The sequence below is a fragment of the Vollenhovia emeryi genome, unplaced genomic scaffold (assembly GCF_000949405.1).
Source record: "Vollenhovia emeryi isolate VEMERY1.0 unplaced genomic scaffold, V.emery_V1.0 DF939135.1, whole genome shotgun sequence".
Lineage (NCBI taxonomy): Eukaryota > Metazoa > Arthropoda > Insecta > Hymenoptera > Formicidae > Vollenhovia > Vollenhovia emeryi.
The window spans coordinates 608,093-628,407 of NW_011967231.1; the positions used below are offsets into that span (position 1 = coordinate 608,093).

At 49.2% G+C, this 20,315-nt stretch overlaps 1 protein-coding gene across 3 annotated transcripts in view; it reads left to right on the forward strand.

Annotated features, from left to right (window-relative positions):
• The first annotated feature begins 723 nt into the window (after positions 1 to 723).
• Positions 724 to 20,315, forward strand: part of LOC105567704 (homeobox protein homothorax) — a 400,400-nt gene continuing 380,808 nt past the window's right edge. For all 3 annotated transcript variants that reach the window (XM_012022777.1, XM_012022776.1, XM_012022778.1), the window contains exons 1-2: positions 724 to 1,322; positions 14,820 to 15,073. In XM_012022777.1, coding sequence (XP_011878167.1) covers positions 1,308 to 1,322; positions 14,820 to 15,073 — 269 coding nt within the window. In that variant the 5' untranslated portion in view covers positions 724 to 1,307. The remainder of the gene's footprint in view (positions 1,323 to 14,819; positions 15,074 to 20,315) is intronic.

The following is a 20,315-nucleotide window of genomic DNA, read 5'->3' on the forward strand; positions in this document are numbered from 1 at the left end:
TCGTTCGGGGATCCGGTGCGCGAGACGCGTAAAGGCGGCCACCGCGGAGCAACGTGTCGCCGGAGAACAACGTCGTGCCGTGCCGTGCCGTGCCGTGCAGTGCCGTGCCGTGTCGTGCCGTGCCGTGCCGTGGCAACGCCGCCGTTGCCGTCAAAGCCGCAACGCACACGCTGACTGTGCGCCGCGACGGTGAATAGTGTGCCCCGGCGTCGTGGCGCCCGTCGTCGTCGTCATCCGCGTCGCCGGGCGTCATCGTGGCTCCACACACACACACACACACCCACACGCCCACCCGTGAGCACGGTGTCTCGTGAACTGGAAAATGTAACGTGCGCCCGCCAGTGACGTCGTCGGCGAGGTAGATACATCGTCGGTTGTTGTGCGCGAAGAGCAAGTGTGCCGGTTGAGGAATCGTCGCGTCGCGGATGTAAGGAGAGAAGGAGAGAAGAAAAGAGAAAAGAGAGAGAGAGAGTGAGAGAGCTAGAGAGCGAGGACTTGACTCTCTCTCGAAGGAACAGAGACGAGCCCTGGCGTCGTCTCGATGACGGGCCTCGCCGTCGAGCCGCGCGCGTACGCGCTCTAGGTGTGCGCCGCTTTCTTCCGCCCCCGTCCCCCCCTCCTCCTCCTCCCGCGGGATAATTGTTGATATCGCGCGGAGGTCAGAGGCACACGCGTGCCCCCCTCCCCCCCCTCCCGCCTGGCACCCCCGCGCGCGCTGTACAGGCTCCGCTTGGCGTGACTATGCGGGACTGACGTGGTGTGTTTGTCCACCCGCGTGCTGCTTGCGCGGCGTCGCCGCCGACGAGCCGATGATGAGGAAGCACGCGCACCCGGCAGCCGCAGCCGTCGCCGTCGCCGTCGCACGAGTCCCGCCGCAACAGCAGACCGCCGAGCTGCTCTGCTGACGCACTCCGGAGTCGCCCAGCGTCCCTCGAGTCACGAGACGACAGCGGGACAGGGAGGGAAGAGGAAGACTCTTACGCGGAGAGAGACAGGAGGGACCGACGCTCTCGCGCCGGGAGAGAAGAAGAGGGTTTTTCGTCCGCGCGCAGCGTGTGCCGTCGGCCGCCGACGGAGCCCGGATTTTCGGTGGCCCCTGGTGACCCCACCGTCCCCCTTTTTCCGTCGGACGACCTCGTCCTCTCGTGAAAGCAGCGCGCGTCCAAGCGCCCGAGCTTAGCGCGCTGTAACAGTGCGCCGAGCAAGTGTATAGTGAAGTGTTCGGGGCTCGCTCGCTTACGTTGTGGGAAAATATAGCCGCTACGGTGGCTCAGCACGCAGAGTTCCCCGGCGCGGCCAGGGCGTTCATGGCGCAGCCAAGGGTGAGTCGCATTCGTCTCTTTCCGCCGCCCGCCCGGTCTCGCCCCGACGTCGCTTCTTCGCCCTCCGTTCGTTCCTCCTCGCCTCCTCGAGGCCCGCGTCCACGGGACGCTCGAGCCCGGTTCTAGCTATTCCGCAGAAGCCGCGAGTCGAGTTGCCTACGCGTACCTCGGAGCTAGAACTCGGACCGAGCTCGTGGACGCAGGCCTCGAGGGACGGCTGGGACGAATTGAACCGAGGTCAAAGTTAACGTCGGCCAGACTGGGCCTGAACCTCCGCGAGACTCCGTCCTTCTCGAGAGAACGAAATCGCTAGCGACGGAAACGCCCACCGGAGTCTTAGCTCGGAGTGCCCTGAGGATGTCCGAGAACTGTGCCCGAGTTCTAGCTCCGAGAAGTGCGTAGCCGGTCAACGCGTAGCCCTTTCCGGAGCAGCATAGGACTTGGACACGGATCTCGGATCGCGGAGTCAATTGAGTTTGCGAGTGAAGCGAGAGAACCTGGCGAGTGTCGGTGCGCCGTCGCGGGCAGGTTCGACCTTTCTCGTATCCCGCGTGTTTGACGATAAAAACGTCAGGGGGGAGCTGCAATTTCTCGCGGACGTGTTCCTCCCGACGATCCCTCGCTTCCGAGATTCGGGAATCTCTCCGGGGCCTGGCAAAGCGCTTCTCCTCCTTCGCGCTCCGACGGCGCGCGCGCGCGCGCGCGAGTCCCCGCGGCCGTTTGAATTTGAATCGAATATCGACGTCGCGCCGCCGTGTCGAAAGGGAATTTACATGTCGTCCGCCTCGGCGCTTTGTAACGTCGCGTCGCTCGCAGCGCGCCGCGCCGACGGCCGAAGAAAGAGGAGCGACGGCCGCACAAAGGGGCGGCTGCTCCCGGCCTCGCCGAGAGCGGAGGCTTCTCGCTCACGCGCGAAATTGGCGCGCGCCCGGCGTCGCGGACTCGCGCACTCGCGAGGGAGAAACGAGAAAGTGGCGCGCGCGCGCGCGGGGGGGGACCCGATGAATCCGCCGCGAGTCTCGCGGGCTCGTTTCGTGTTTACGTGTCGATTGCACGCGTCGTAATCGGACGACTTTGACCGCGGCGTAATTGCGAACGATAATGACGGCCGCAACACCGCGGAGTAAATTTCCTCTGGCCTCGATCGTGAGACGACTCGCCTCGTCGCCGTCGGAGAGCGGAGAAGCCGCGCGCGCGGGATCCGAGAGGATCCGGAGCAGAGGGGTCGCCCGTTGTTGAATATTTACGCCGAGAGAGACCGTTTCGGGACTCCCGCCGGCGAGGAGTCCTCTCGCTGCCTTCTAGACCCGCGCGCGACCCGGGATCGCGGCTTGTTTTCGTCCGCCGTCCTTCAGACTGGTATTACCATTTGTCGCGCGACACATTTTTTCAGGCCCGCGTGTTCCACGAGACGCGCTGGAGCTCGGCCCGAGTTCCAGTTTCAAGAAACGTCCCAGCCTGTAACGGCTATTCCGTAAAAGCTGCAAGCTGATTGGCTACACGTTTCTCGAAACTAGAACTCAGCTCGAGTTCTGGCGTCTCGTGGACGCGGGCCTTTAAGAGCGTCGGTTGGCTGCGGCAAAGTCTCTGGATACTCGAGAACTTTACTATTTCGGAGCCAATCAACGTGCCCGAAGCATTGTCGCGCGACAAGTATAATACCAGCCTTGGGGTACCGTTACGTGTTTGTCGTACGGCAAATCTTGAAGCGTGTCGATTGGCTACAAGCTAGAACATTTCTAGGGACTCGACCACTTTTCTATTCCGCAGTCAGCTCGCTTAATAAAACATTCGTCGCAAGTGTGACATTAGGCTTAGGACCTGAGCAGGAAGATTGTCGTAAAGCGTCGTCTACCATACGCGGAGTAAGCTTGGAGTAAGGAGTGACAGAGAGCCATGTTTTTTTATGTGAGTAAGCAAAAATACGGTTTTTAAAATATTTGCAACACCGGCGTCTCGATTCTTCGAGAGCGAGGGCCTGGGCCGAAATAGCTGTTTTGTATTCTTGAGTCACGCGACAATTATTGTGCGTTACTTTAGGACAAAGATTTAAAACGCAAAACATTGTTTCAAGAGTACAAGACAGCTCGGGCCCTAAGCGCGCGAGCTGAAGTAGGAGTAAGAAATAAACTTGATTTATTTCTTTCCTGCGGGCCTACTCCACGCATCGTAGACGACGCAGAGGTGTTTACGATTCCGCAGTAAGACGCGAGTCGATGTCGGAAGTCGACGCGCAAGGGACTGTCGTAGACGTATGTCGCGTTCGCCGCGTCCACGACAATCGTTCGCGCGTCGACTTAAGTCTTACGACAGCACCGCAAACGGTTACGACCATCTTTCCCGCGCGGGCCCTTAGGGCCAGTTTCGCGAACGTCGTTAACCAGAGTTCAGTCGACTTTCTATCCTTTTCCATCTTATCGTTTAAGAATCAGTGAACCTTCGGCCAGCAGTTAACTGACGTTTGTGAATCTCGTGAATCTGAAGGGCGAGCCCTTAGTCGTGTTTCGTTTCTCGCGCGCGACTATTGTCCGACGGTTGGTTTTCGGAGGCGGCCGCGGCCGTAATTAAAACGCGCGCGGCCAGGCGTTCCGCTGTACTCGATCAGCGACGCAAGGCGTCGCCACGCCGAAACGCGTTTCCACTCGCTCCGTCTCGCGCGCATTTCTAACGTGTCAAAAGTTGGGCGCACCACCGCGCCCGTTCTAACGCGATGAATGATCGCGATATTATTCCGGTAACAGATAGTTGTCCGCGATAATTCACTTAAGCGTCATTGAAATCCCCTTTTTGCAATTCGACCGCCGGGAGTGACGCGGGCGCGGATGAATCATCGTTTCGACAAATCTGAGGCACCGGCGGCGGCGTCGCGCCACGTGACAATTGCGCAAATTATTCAGCGCTCGTATCGCGAGACTCGCCGAGCGTTCTTTCGTTTAAACGTAAGCCCGGCGCTTGTCGAAATCCACATTAGCCTCTCACCCGGCGCCCGGTTTGCGATTTCGCACGATCGTCCGATACTTCAGCGGCGTTTACGCCCGTCTGAATTCTCAATCCCGCCGGACATCGCGGCTTCCGACGCGTCTCCTTTCGAGGAATTAATCAGCGCTCTGCGTCGCTTGCGGTTTCGCGTTCACGCGACGGTCAAAATGCCGCGTGGACAATAGCCTCGTGCCCGGGCCCTTTACACTCGCTCACGAGAAATCTGCCAGGGAGATCGCGCTCAAGTGCAACGTGTTTAGGCGCGACGTATTTACGCGTCTAACGCGCGTCTAATGCGGAAAAATGTGAATGCAACTGTCGCACCTCCGGGCCACTTGGACCGGTACAGGCGATTTTTCAAGACTGGCGGACACACTTGATTTACTCTCGCGTTGAATCGCGCTACGTCTCCGCCCGTCGGACGTACGCAACGTGTCTTTTCCGATGCGTTCTCGGCGCTCGGTGCTCTCGAGTCTTTTCAACAATCGCGCAAGTTCAATTGTCGCAATTCCAAGATAACGCGCGGGAGAAATGTTGATTGTCGCTTTTACACACCGCGACATGTTGCTGCGAGAACTCGGTACCGAGCGAGCCGCACTTTCCAAGTAGAATCCGCCACGAAGAGCGAACGTTAACGTCCGCGTAATATCCCTCCAAATTGTTTTTACGACGTAATATTGTCACATCGCGGATTAGTGCTCGAAATACGCGGTCTCTGAAAAATGGCATTCTCTCCCGTCGCGGGTGGTTTCGCGTTCTATGCAAATACGGGACACCCGGCGGACTCGTTTTCGACCCGAGACGCGCGAGAGCCGCCGGATTAGATTCGGCCGCGTTGACACTTGTCGACCGTTGAACGCGGCCGCCGCTAAACAGGCGCCGCATTCGATTCCGATAACCGAGATCCGCGCGAGTGCGGGCGCTTCCCGCGCAGCGCCGATAAACCGCTCGCGTGTTTACACGTTTCACGCGCGTTGGCAGTGACGCGACTCTCGTTTTCTTTTTTATCTTTTCGACCGTAGCCCTCCTTTGTCGCCCAACTTACGCCGGGATCTCCTCTTCGCGCGCCTCCTATCTTCACGCCGCTCGGTCGGTCCCGCTGATTAGGAGCGAGAATTAAAATCCGGCGCCGCTTGCTCCGGGGATCTCGACGCGAGAGACACATTTCTGTCGATCATAAATACGCGCGAGAAACGGAATCTCGACGTTCGTGTCCTCCGTGCGCCGGGTATAAATGTCAGCGATACGTCCTCGAGGTGTTAATCGCGTCTCGCCCTGAAAGCAGTTCCGAGTAAGCCGGATATAATGAGTATTGACAATTTCGGGCAAATGATATGTTTGCGCTCGGTAGCGGCGTCTCAATCGCGGCCGGCTCGGCGCGGAGCCGATGCAGCGCGCGCTTTTTACCGCTCAATTCCGCCGCGTCCCGTCGCTGCTCCCGGTCCCGGTTGCGCTTGCAAAATTGCCGAAACGTGCGTGCGTGTCTTGCTTCAATGGGATCGCGCAAACCTCTTTCGCGTGCAGCGCGGAGAATTCCTTCGCGGAGATCGGAGAGAGAGAGAGAGAGAGAGAGCGACGTCTACGGCCAAACTCGACCCTTGACAGGTGGATTTTTTCAGTGACTTAACTCGCCCCGTCGGAAGGTTGCGAAATATTGACGAAATGCGATAAGTATTTTGCTAAACGCGCGGCCGCCGAAGGAACGAGTGCACCCGACAATCTGTAGCCGCCTGCACCCTCAGAAAGGATTTCCGTTACCGAGATATAAATATTCTTGACGCGTTTATATTTTTCACAACCTCATTTAGTATAAAAATAAGACGATATCCAAATGAAATCAACAATTCTTATTCTCCTCTGTCGAGTTAAAAAATATTGACTTACTATATCGAGACAAGAGTAGGTTTATATGTTCTTGTGTTTAGAATAAATTTTCCCTCCATCTTGGCACCACGATATTCGACAAAAGATACATACTATCATTATATTCTAGATTTTAGAATTGTTCATTTAAGATTAAAGTATTCCCTTCTCTATAACAAATATGATTGGCGCTGTATCGATCCTATTTTATGATACATTCAAGTGTAATAGCATTGGATCCGGACATTTTTTTCTGTGGGTGCCGAAAGGATTTCTGTTACCGAGACAAAAAATATTCTTGACGCATTTACATTTCACACAACCTCGTTTGGTATAAAAATAAGACGGTATCAAAATGAAGTCAATAATTCTTATTCTCCTCTGTCGGATTAAAAAAGATTGATTTACTATATCGAGACAAGAGTAGGTTTATATATTCTTGTGTTTAGAATAAATTTTCCCCCCATCTTGGCACCACGATATTCGACAAAAGATACATACTGTCATTATATTCTAGATTTTAGAATTGTTTATTTAAGATTAAAGTATTCCCTTCTCTATAATAAATATGATTGGCGCTGTATCGATTCTATTTTATGATACATTCAAGTGTAATAGCATTGGATCCGGACATTTTTTCTGTGGGTGCCGAAAGGATTTCTGTTACCGAGACAAAAAAATATTCTTGACGCATTTACATTTCACACAACCTCGTTTGGTATAAAAATAAGACGGTATCAAAATGAAGTCAATAATTCTTATTCTCCTCTGTCGGATTAAAAAAGATTGACTTACTATATCGAGACAAGAGTAGGTTTATATATACGTTCTTGCGTTTAGAATAAATTTTAGCCGAAGAAATGACCCGTGCGGATGCTAGACAGATTATTTTGCCGGCTAAGAAGTATTCCAAGGGGTGTTTGAAACGATCCTCGGATACAAGAATTGACTGTAAACGAGCCTCAGCGCGCACTCATTGTCAGTGGAACCGAATTGACTGTTACTTTTCTACACGCGGCTTGTTCGAAAGATCTTAGCGGCGTGTGTTCTAGTGAGGGACGCCGTCGTTTGCGAAACTTTCGTCTCTGGGAACAAAGAATCTCGGTCTTGTTTTCGTGTCTCACTTTTGTAAATCTGCCACTTGCCTCTAGACGTCCTTATTACGGTCAAGTGCTGCGACGTTTCTGTGTTTACGATCCTTCGGAGCTCGGTCAAGCCAGCGGCACGCGATACTATTTTGACTATTGGATCGCGAGAAGCAGGATTGAAGTCAGCTGATCTAAAGCCAACGGCACACGGTACTATTCTTTCCGCTAGATTACTCACGACAGCCAAATTGGGTTTCACCAACATTGTTTAACTTTAAGCTTAGCTTAATTCGTTCTTTGTCGCGTTCCAACTGTTACTTTGGAAAGAGACAAACACGAATTAAACTAAGATTAAAGTTAAGCGACGTTCGGTGAGACCAGGCCCTTAGTCACCCGATCTAAAACTCCGCATCCTTATTGGTTCTCGTAAGCAACCCAGTGGGCAAAATAGTATCGCGTGCCGCTGGCTTGAGCGAGCAATCGGGCGATCGAGCGAGCGAGGAAGGTGCGTTTCGCGTACACCTCGCGGCGTGGAAATTGGCGTGACGCGGATTAAAAATTCCGAGCGCGGGAATGGCGGACGGGCTCTCCTCGGACGACGAGGACCCGCGATTTTTCGCCGGCCGTCGGCGCTGCGCCCGCCGCCGAATGAGCCGTGATTATGTATTTATGGGCATCCATCAATCACTTTCGCTCTCCCGATTGCGGATATCGGCCTTTAGCCTACGGATTAAAGTCGTATCGATTTCTCGCCGTTCCCCATTGGCCGCGCGCGCGCCGCGTCGCCGCCGTGTTTTTTCCCTTCCCCCCCCCCCTTTTTTCCGTCTGGACAGTCGTTAGGCATATTCATGCGCGAGATAAATGGGCCTAACTCCGGGCTCGGTGCCCGCGATTTAGAGCCCGCCGTCGAGCGGGCGCCGCGCGATACGAGCCTAATTCCGCTTGTCGAAAATATGCCCGTTCAAATGCAACCGTAAACTTGCGCTGTCAAACGCCTCTCGAGTGCACGGGACAGCCTTGCCGGTGAATGACTCAGAAATTGTGTCTCTCTCTCTCTCTTCCGCGTGTCGCGCCTATTACTTTCGAAACGCAATATTCTCTAAATCATCCCGCAAAAAATGGGAGGGTATTGACCGAGGGGGGAAACCGCCGAGGGCGTTGCTGGGCATTTTTTGGGCATACAAAGATAAATTAAGATAAAACAAGACAACTAAGATAAGATAATGACCACTGGGCATTGGTGTACAAGATTTTGGTCAGCGGTTTCCCCCCTCGGGACAGACGCTTGCGTTGATTTGTCACTTTGCAGTCGGGGGGGAAAAGCGTTAAGTGTTCACTGATTAAAAGGTGTCTCGATGTAAAGACTGAAGGAAGAGAAGCTCGCTCTGTTACAAAGTAGACCATGTAATTGTCATTATGGGGGGAAAACGTTTTGTCCTGGAACCGCGCTCGTAACGCGATCACGTAAGGGTTAACTGGAAGCACCGTCGCGATTTATATCGTCGGATTTTCTATTCTAACGTAATGGGAAAAGCGAGAGGGAGAAAGAGAAGCGATACGAAAGATAGCGGGGCGCGAGCTTACGAGAATTCTATCTGATTTTATACCAAGTGCTCGAGATAATTGAATTTCTAAGGAAACTAATTACCGCCACGTTATAATTACGCTTTGTGTATTATACTTTGTAATTGTATGCAGCAGCGAGAAGGAAAATGTTAAATGGACGGTGAATGTTAAACGAAATCGAATCGGAAGTGGATTTTGCGGACGCAAAGTAGGGCAGTTTTCCTTCTCCCCCTCGCGACATCGGCGGCGAAAGCCGTTTCTTAAATGCCCCGGTATTGGCGATCGGCGCGCGTCGACCGAACTTTTATTATAAATTGTAAATCGTCATTTGGCGCGTTAAATAATAATCAATCTATCTCGATTATATTTGACGCCAGGCGGTCCGCCCCCTTGGTGAACGAGTTTTGTTTTCATGCCGACACTAAATGTCAAATGAAAATTTCGACGCGAAAGTTTGTTTCGAAATAAAACATTATGGCTGACGTGAAGAGCTCGCGAGCATGCTTGCCGATTTCGAGGTGGGTTCGCTCCATCGTCAAACGTCATCGGGAGCCTCGCCGTTTTCTCCGCGAAATCTTGACGACGCCCAGGACCCCCCGTTCTCCACCGACGGACTAAGGAGCGCATAAATTAGACGTGCCTTTCGTTCTTAACAAACGTAGCGTTGCGTGAAAAAGTATCTGGCCAAGTGGTGGCTCGCGGGCGACGATCCTGGCGATTTTATTTTCCCTCGGCATTTTGTCACGCGACGAAATTTCGAGGGAGATCGATCGCCGCTTTCCGATATTTCCTCGTACGAAACATTATACAATTTTGAAATTGATTTCAACTCCGGCCGCGGAGAGACCGAAGCGAAGCGTCGGGGAAAGAGCGGAAGAGAGGAGGAGGGAGAAAGGGAGGAGGAGGAGGAGGAGGAGGAGGAGGAGGAGGAGGAGGAGGAGGAGAGGCGAAGGGCCCACGCTATCGGGTGATTGGTGTGTTTTACCTCGCCGGCTCGCAAAATTCGCCGACGGCGGCACCTTCGTCGCTCGGCAATTTTCGGAATTCTGATCCGCCGGCTCTCGCGCGATGTATTCCGCCGATTTTCACCCGGAGAGATAATCGCGCGCGCGCAACGGGTATCGCGGAGCGGACGGACACGCCGCGTCCTCTCCTTCTTCCCCCGCGTCCCCCGCGCGTCCCCCCCCCCGTCTCTTTCCTCGGGGTTTTTTCGCAATTTATATTGAGATGCTTAAGCGCTCGCCTTGACCTATCTACTTATAAATGGCGGTCGTTTGTCAGGCTTTGCTAAATTTCCCTCGGCTCTCTCCGGCCTGCCGAGCCGGTTACAGCCCGCGCGCGCAACCGAAGCTGCTCCGCGCTGTTTACGCAAAAACGTCATTTCCATACGTCGGAATTCTCGCGTCCTGCATTAATCCCCGTGACGGGACAAATTCGTGTATTAACTCTAGGATGCATTATTCAATTTTCGCCCGAGACGAAACGTTTACGCGCAACGTAATTCAGGGCTTAAAGCGCAGTCATATGAATTTTCACGCACGTGACACTCATTCGTTGTAGGCACTTTATTTCACAGCGGTATAATATTGATAGCGCACGAAGGAGTTGACTCGACAAAGGAACAACGAAATCGTTTGCTCCAAAGAGAGAGAGAGAGAGAGGGGGGGGGGGACTAACGGTTTCTTAAAAAATCTGCTCGTCTGCTCCCTCACGCCACTTCCGGAAATATCCTTTCCACGTGACGCCGGCCCATCGCTCGCACGTCTCGGTGACAGCTCGACATCGTCGCGACGTCGCCCTGTAACTTCTCCGTTTCGGTCACAAATTAACGCCGTCTGCAAATAGTGATTGTATTGTATATGGCGCGCGCGAGCTCGTTCCCTCGAACCGGCTTTGTCGCGGATCTCCTCGACGTTGACGTGGACGACGACAACGACGACGACGAGCATGACGACGAGCTTCGTCGTCGGTAGACGTTCGTCGCGAGTCTTCCGCTCGAGATCTCGAGACACAACCTTACCACGCTTCCCGCTACCCTTTAAGATATTCCGCTCGCCCGTCGAGTGATATCTTCATACTGCCATGACGGTGAATTATTGTCCGCGGCCTTTTTCAGTCCTCCAGCTCGGGGAAATTCGCATTCTAGATGCGACACGTTCGCGCGCTACCGAGACAAGAATCACTTTTGCGTCGTTTTTCGCGGACAAGCGCAACTCGCGTATCTACGTGGACGGAGAGAGAGAGAGAGAGAGAGAGAGAGAGAGAGAGAGAGAGAGAGAGAGAGAAACCGCAAAGTGGAAATATTCGTGCTAGCTGAAAAATAATGTCATATATTGGTATCGCAAACATTAATTCTACGAGACGGACAGTGACGGACAGAAAGGTTCCAGTTTCTTTTAACGAGTTGAGGAACGCGCAGTTGGATTCAGGGTTGCGTCCCAAAATCTTCTCCGAGGGACGTTTTTCTCGAAACCACGCCCTCAGAAAGGATTTCTGTTACCGCGACAAAAAATATTTTGGACGCATTTATATTTCTCACAACCTCATTTGGTAGAAAAATAAGACAGTATCAAGATAAAATCAATAACTCTTGTTCTCCTCTATCGAATTAAAAAAGATTGACTTACTATATTGAGACGAGAGTAACTTAACATATTCTTGCGTTTAAGATAAATTTTCCCTCCATTTTACAACGCACAAAGTTGCCACCACGATATTCGACAAAAGACTATCGTTTTATTCTAGATTTTAGAATTTTGCATTTAAGATTAAAATATTCCTTTCTCTACAATAAATATGATTAGCGCTATATCGATCCTATTTTATGATACGTTGAAGTGTAACAGCAAAAATCCGGAAATTTTTTCTGTGGGTGCACTTTGAGCGTTTCCATGTCTCGAGTAAAATTTTCCTCGGAGAAATTGCCTCGGGACGTAAACCTGAATCTAAATGGACGCGTTTCTAAGCTCGCTAAAAAAAGTGTTGCGACTATTACCGTACTTGTCCCTAGAAAATAACACGTGTTTTATCGTATCTCAAATTGTTGGAGAGGACAGATATAGAGGTTCGCTTTCTTTATCAGAGCATTTGCGACGCGCCGAAATGTCCTCGACTTAATATACATCGGAAATCAAGGTTTCCGCAGTGTTAAGTCGAAGAGCCGTCCGGCGGAAAGTGTGAGGGACATATCGAGAGTCGCGCCGGCGAATACGAGGAACGTCGATGAAGATATCGGCCAATATTAATTCAGTACTTTGTTCGGTTCTTCGCGCGGCGCCTTATCGCCGCACTTTCGCGATACGGAAACGAGGACAAGCGCGCAGCTGGGAAGGACGAATTTTAACCAGCGCGCGCCATTCCGCTCCGAGGCGGGTCGTTCGAGTGACTTTAACGTGCGTGTCGGATTAATTCGAGCGCAATAGCGGGCGATTCGATTCGCGCCGCATAATTTTCGCAAGATTCCACCGCAATCTTGATATTCGCCGCGAGATCAATCAAATTGGGCGAGAGAGGGAGAGAGAGGTGGCGGTTGTACTCGCATTCTTTCGGATTACGGCGTGTTTTTTACCCCCTCCACCGCTTAAACAGATTTCCGTACGTGTGCACGTTGATAGCCGCCTCTCTCGCTGCTCCCGGGCAGCGAATTGCGCCAAAGGTGAATTAAATTAAGCAGAACGCGCGCGATTGCAGATCGTTTCCGATATTTTTGCCCCGTATCGCTTCGTAACGGGCGCAATTGCATTCTTCCGGACCGTATCGGGTTACACGTTGCCGCGGTCGGCAATCGCGAATTCCCGCCGCTTCTTGTTTTCGCGGCGAAATTACGCGGCATTCCGAGCCCGACGCTAGAATTAAGCAATTAGCGATAATAATCGGTTTGCCTTCGTTCCCGCGCGGACTGGCGTGACAAGCCGCGGGCTTGGAAGGACTCGGGGAAATCATCGCTTCCGTTCTCGATCGGCCAGCCAATCGATCGCGATCGATTGGAACGAGTCTTCCAGTTTTCCAGTTTAAGCGCTCTCTCCCTCCCCCCCCTCTCTCTCTCTTTACACGTGTCCGTATGTCCTGTCGATACACGCGTTCGAATTTGCTCGACAATTAGCGCACTTTTGTTCGTCATCCATCAGCTTTGCATCGGCGCGAGAATTTTATTGCTAGAAAACACAAGGCCTTGCCCTTTTTTTGCGGTATCCCAGAAGGCTAGGCGTAATTGAAATACGCGGTTATTTATTACCGCTCGCACGGTGGTACGTAATTTATTGTTTCTCCCGTCGGCGATTAAATCTTATCTTTTTCCCCCCCGACGGTGATAGCGTAACGAAGAAAAAGTTGCCGATCGTGATTCCGCGGAAAAGTTCCAATACGTGTTTGCGTCCCTTGAAAACGGAGCAATAGCGGGTTAAAGGCGTCTCTTTGCGATAATAAGACGGTAACTTACGAGTAGGACGGAGCACGTTTCGAAGTATCTAATAAATTAAAAGGCTCTTCTAATCGAGAGCAAGAATTAATTACTCGCTGTCCAGGAAAATTATTGAAATTACAAGTTTCCAAACAGGTTTCGCTAACTTAATTATTTCGCGTATAATTTACAAATTTCGACTAATGACAGGTTGAGCCGCGGCCGCTCGGCACGCCGATGACGTATCTGTGAGAATTTTCATTTTTGTTTTCGAATTTAATTGCACCGCGGTCGCACGGATCGCTGCGACGCGCCGCGCCGTTACCCGCGGAGTACGCTTTACTGTTCTCAGAAGCGCCAGGCTGATGCTCATCTCGCGAGCGTGAAGTCGCGAATTGCGATTGTTACAAGTTCAGTAAAAAAAAAGCTTAAAAAAAGACGTGACATTCTAGCAGCCTCCCGTGTCACCTTTCGAACGTTCTCCGTCCACGTGTGCGCTCCGAGTCCTTGCGTCAATCGTTATAAACGCGCGATTCTAAATTTACGAGCCAGCGCCAGAATAGACAGCGCCTATATTTAAGTAGGAAAGAAACTCGGGGGATCGCGATATTAGGAAGTACCGGCGGATAATTGCGCAAGGGGCATTTTTAAGCCCGCGGATTGGCCCGCGGCGATATCTCGTTTCCCCGACGTCTCGATGTCTAATCGAGAATGCACCTGCCGTACCGCGATTTAAGCGATTGTATCCCGATTCTATAGTACCATGGTTTCATTCTCTTATTCGTACTCTGGGATGCATTCGGCTATTTGAACCTTGCTCGACAAGAGTGGTGTTTTCGGTTTGAAGCCGCCCATGCTCACTTCAGGTCATTAGTAACAGTTGTACAGAATTTTCAGAACATGCCTTATGCTTTAGCTTATCGACATCGGGCACGATTATGTTCAACACGTGCGACGCATCCTGGCGCGCCCACGAAAACATTCTTGTACCAAGGCCATAAAATATTTCCCGGAGTCACGGCGCTACTTGACTGATTCGCCAAATTTGGAAATAGTTCATAGATTCGTAGCTGACGTTGAGAGAGACAATTGTCTAATAATGGATCAGTTTAGTCGACCTTGCAACTCTGGCGCTTGTTTAATAAATAAAAAATATAACGACGTTTCGACCACGGGTTTGGGTCTTTATCGAGCGCAAATTCTAAAAGGGAACAAACCAATAATCGGAGTTACACGCTTATCATAGATACAAACAAAATTACAAGTAAAAATGAAAGATTAAAACCAATTGTACAAAAGTAATGTGTAAAAAGAGCAATCAAACATCACGTGTACAATAAAAGACACGGTTTGTCAAGCGGATACGTAAATAACACATTGAAATTAAATCTTCGGCCAGTCACTTACCTTAATAACTGATCGAGTCGTTGCAATATGTAATTGAAAAAATTATAACCAAGTTGAATCATGATTATACAATTGTCTAATATTACGTTGACCTAAAGTAGTAATCCATGGTACAACATATACGGGTGCATGTCCTCGAGTAAGATGAGGCGTCTTTATTCCAGCTTCGTAACTTTTACAACTTTGTGATTGCAGTACGATGATGGCGGGCTGCACGGGGGTTACCTCGAGGGCGGTGGCGCTGCAGGCGCGGGGCTGTACGATCCACACACTGCCCGCGGTGTTCCCGGTCTCCATCACAGCCCACACCTGGGAGGTATGGGGCCAGCGCACCCCCAGTACCCACCGCCACCTCCTCAGCCGCCACAGCACGTTCTCGCGGCGGCAGCTGCGGCCGCGGCCTCCGCGGTGCCCGATGTCCACAAACGTGACAAGGACGCCATATACGGGTGAGTGAGATTTCCTGCATTTTACCTAGTACTACGTCACTTTTTCTTTTTTTTTCCCCCCATCGCAACGCGGTGACAATCGGTAAAAGCGATTATTATTGCGCGGATAATGAGCGCGCACTTTGGAGCGCGGCTTATCGCGATATCTTTAGCTGTCGCACACTTTCAGCTGTCATTGCGACGGTCCTATGACGTAACTTTACCTTACGTTGGAATGCGGCCGCACTGTGAAAAAAAGTATGCAAAATTACGTACATAATAAGTGCGGCGATTACGCTATTAATAACGGAAATATATCAATGTATGTATTTTCGCTAAACAAATTATTTTTTATTCTTTCTTACGTAAATACTTGCTTTTGTATGACGAAAAATGACAAAAAAACTGTAAAGCGTACACAATTACAAGCAAGCAGTTTACTTATTATGTAAGGTAATAAATTTTACCTACAAGGAGTAAATTTACGTATGTAATTATACATCTTTAACAGATGGTCCTAATGTTACTATAATAATCGTAATTTTACAAGTAACTTTTTTACAGTGCGCACGCCCGATAATTTTCGTGTAGTCGTCGACGATTAAACGTGGTTATATGTAATCAGTTGTTTCTATCGTCGCTTGTCCAATTCGTCCTAAAGTATCGATAAACGTTCCATTTTCCAAGGCGGGATGTTTCGGCGAGAAACAGGTGCGAGAGCGATCGCGGGACGAACTTGAAATGCACATAAATTCGTCGTGGCCATTTGATTTTCTGAGTCGGTCTACTCGACCTGCCTCAACAACTGCCCGTAACGGACAAGTCGTTGCTGGATCGCCGTGATTTCTTCCCGCGCTTTCGAAAGGAAGGCGACCTTTTTCTCTTTCCCTTTGGCGGTAGAGTTGCTACATCGGGGTATCGGTATTATAACGTTAGCCTAAAATGTTTGGACACCATTGCTCTAGAAGGAAGTATCGCCGTCGTTTAAATTATTAAATGTATGTAGCTTAAGTCATCCCCTCGGGGTTACAATTTTATTTACGCTCTTACATTGGCGCTGCCTTAACTTAACTTACAAACTAATTTTTTTGTTTAGATTATTAAATTGCATCTTGATATTTTCTACGGAAATTATACAACACTCGTACGCAGTTGGAAAATTTGTGTTTTCTTGTTAAAAAATGCCGGTTCAAATTTTTGTGTTAAATGTTTAACACATTCATGTGTTAATTTGACATATTGCTTTTGCGTTAATTGACCGCAAATGTAAAATTATTAAAGTAACTGAAAAGAAATGTTAAAGTAACACAATGTGTACTTATTTTTTCACGTGACACAATACGTATCTTCTATATTATTAGTAACAAGATATATTTGTTAAAATTTACAGAATAAAATGTTGATTCTATTCTATATATTCTGTAAAATGTAAAAGTTATAATACATTGTGAAAAATTAATTTTGTCATTAAAACTCAAATGTGTCTTAATTTTACACAAAGTTTATTTCAAATCATTTTGAGATTTGCATTTATTTTGTGTTAAAATATTAACAGAGTATTAGTGCGATGATTTAACATATTCATATTATGTTAAATTAACACAAAAATTTGTGTGGGCCGTTTGGGACGTGTGACATCTGTTAAATTTGACACAAATTTTTCAAATGTGTACGTGTGAGGCAAACAGAGGTGGACATAACGGAAGATAAAACGGGTACAGGTTGAAAAACACTTGTTCGTCATTTTCGAGAATTAATGACACCAATAGCTTGTATATATTTTTGTAAAAAAGAAATGATAATACCATTACCGAAATTGTCGAAGAAAGTGTCGGTAATCCACGCGTCAAGCGAAAATGTGGCTGCTAAATTATCGAAATGTCGAGAGAGAACACACATAGAGATAGTTTACTACGGTCATTAGGATTTTCAATCTCGAATAATATTGACGTTACATTTCGAAGTAGCGTGTTCAGTTTTCCGTATCACGCGCGATATCGTTTTTGCGATACATTGCAAAGTCGAACAGAATATCATTACCATATGGTTAACTCGAGAGATAACCACGTTTCAACGAGTTGTCCCCGGCTTAACGATACTTTCCGTTTTTTCGCGGTGACAATACGTTATACTGTTTTTCCGCAAATTTCTCGCCCGAGCTTAGTGGCAATATATATGTAAATTTAATAAGGAGCCACCGCGGGATGTTAAGTGCGTATAAAACTACGGGTAATACGCGTTCGATAAATTATTATCGCGATAGCGTAGCGTTTTCCCTTCGCGTCCACGTCTTATTTTTGGATTTTATGTATATATCGCAAACATGCCCGCATTTGTTTCTCTCCGCTCGTGCCACGCGCGTCGTTCGTACAACCTGAAACACGTCAATTGGCCGTTTTACGGAGCGGCTCGGCGGCCGTGTTCCGCGTGATTTATAGCCGCGAGATGCCCCGATTTCTGATGTACGTCCTAGAACGGGAGCCTCATTATTCCGTGCACCCTGTAATTTGTCCATTCGTCGTGTGCCCCGGTCCGACCCGAGCAGGAGATTCCACAACTTTCTTGGAACGCCGCCGCCGCCGCCGCCGCCGCCTCCTCGCTGGAACGCGAGCGCTTTCGGCGCGGGTTTTACACGCGTGTACGCACGCTCGCCCGTCGCCGAGAGGGCCCTGTGCCTTTCGCACAGCGGTGTATTAAATTTCGGTTATTTTGAAGATTAATCGAGAGGCGTCGGGGATAAATTCGTAATTTTCTCCGTTTGAAAAATTGATTAAGAAAGAAGGAAGGAGTTCAGTTTAACTCGCTTCAAGTAACTTTCAATTGAAATCTGAATCTTGAAAAATGCACGTATCTTTATTTTACATTTGGATGAATTCTGGGAATATCTGCGAGCTCGCGCCAAGCCACGTTTGCTTTTCTCCCGCCGTGCTAAAAAGACTCGAATGTTACAAACACTCGCGTCTATACAAAGTAATCCCGATTTATACGATACGCTTTTGGCGAGATCGGATTGAGTCGTTTGATTGCAGAATCCGTGGCCATTTTTGTCCCATGTTTCATCCGAGTCGATTAATTCGTCTATTAAAGCGCGCGGGGCTTTCCACGTGCGAGGAGATTGATGCTGCTCAGGCTCGAATGTAATGAGGCGCGGCAAAAAGAGAAAAAGTCAGGGACGTCTTAATGCATTTCATTGCGCGGGGACGATTTTTAAAACAAGTTACATAAATGTAAATGCGCAAAGATGGATCTTGCTAACGTACGCTTTTGCGATATAAAATAAAGAACGGAGATGTCGTTTCACAGATCTTCGATGACGCGTTCAAATGAAACTTTTTATTTATTATAAAACGTTTTCGCTGAATGCTTAGTAATAGTGTTTACGTAATAACGCACTTATTTGTCAATATTCTCTTAATTTTTGGCAATCAAGGTATCGCGCGGTAACACGCGTGTACAATCGATACGTCGCAAACGTTTGAAACAATGCGTGGAAACAGCATCTCGTCTCCGACGAGTTTTCCGTCGCGACGTCGGGAGTGAAGTTTTACGTAAGAACCGGATGTAACGTGGAGACGAAACTAACCAATCACTGGAATCTCGGCGGCTTATGCAAGGGGTCGTTTACGGATTAGACGTCTCGCGAGTCTTACGCAAATCCGAGCGACAATTTATCGCCCGACAGACGGAGAGGCAGTATCGTTCAATTATCGATCGCTTCGGTGAAATAATAAGAGACACCGTGCATATCCACGATTGGCGATTTAATTGATATACCTTCGGCTTCCTCCGCGAAAAAAAATTGTGCTACACAGAGGAGATAGGATTTCGTTGGATTTAGTATTCCTATTTATTTGATCGAGATTTGTTTCGTTGAAACAACATGTGCTATTTGTTTGAATACAAATTTTGTTGTTTCATTCTCAAACGATCTCTATTATTTGATAGAAAAGACACTATTGTTTCAAGTAGCACCTTTCAATTAAATAATTTTATCATTTTACCGGGCGCCTATAAAGTTCGGTGCTGCCACTAGATGGCCGGCGAACTCGTAAGTAAAATCACGGCGGCCAAACATATGATCGACCGCATCAGCAGACGCAGTCTAGTCATCTTAATGGGCTATTCTTTGTAGCTGAACATAGTGTACTAATTCAGCGTTTATCTTTCTTCTTCTAACGAAGGGAAAATTATAATGTAGAGGGGAAAAAGATGTACGTACGTACATTTTTTCACATATTTTCTATCAAACGATAATGTTGCCTGAATAAAACAATAATATCACTTAGACCGCAGAGAATATACCGTTTACTGCAAACCAATATTTTATTTCAGACGACGACGTATATTATTTAAAATTCAAACAAACGATTTGTTGGGATACAACAAAATTTATTAAATCCAAAGAAATCGTTTTCTCCGTGCACCTACGCGAGTGACTTTTCTTCGTAATTTTCACCAGCCAATCGGGATGCTTTATCTCATTTGCAGCGATGTAGCAAGTTGGAGTAGCCGCGTTATTTTTATATTGCCGGGCTTCGACCTTTTCTCTTTCCCCTCGCGCTTTATATTCGATTATTACGCGCCTCGGTATTGCGATCACGGTCTTCTCGCATTTGCTACGAAATCGAAAGACGTTCCCAAAATTGCTACGCCGCCAAACAGAATTAAGCCGTGCGCGCATGGAAACGCGCCGCTGTCGTTTAGCGAATCGTAAACCGCGGCGCGGCGTGAAATTGACGATGCTCGTGCGCAACAATAAGAGTCGGTAGAAAGAGAGCGCGGGGGAGGCACAGAGAAGGAGCGAGCGAGAGGGAGGGAGGGAAAAAGAGGGAAGAGGCGTCGATTTGAGGGGCGGAAACCGCAAAACCGCAAACATCCCCCGTACGGCGCGCAACGGCCCAATCATATCATTACCTTTTGCGGTCCCGTCATTCTGACACCTCGTTTCTGCCCGTCGTCGTTTGTCATCGACGTTGCACTTTGTTGTTGCGCCGCGCGCGACCGCGTTTTCAAGAAACGCGCACTTAAATCGCGCTCGGTGGTTTTCCTGGCCGCGGCGCGGAAAGGGAGGAAAACTGTGGCATCCTCGAGGCCTGAGAAGAGGAGAGATCGGGTCTCGGCTCCGCCGGAGAAACCGTTCGCTTTGTTTCGCGCGCAATCCTCGATACGTTTCCCAATCCATCCGAAAACGATCTTGTGAATCGCGTCAGCTGTCCTCTCATTAGAAGCGTAAAGGGGGGGGGGGGCGCGAAAAATCGAGATT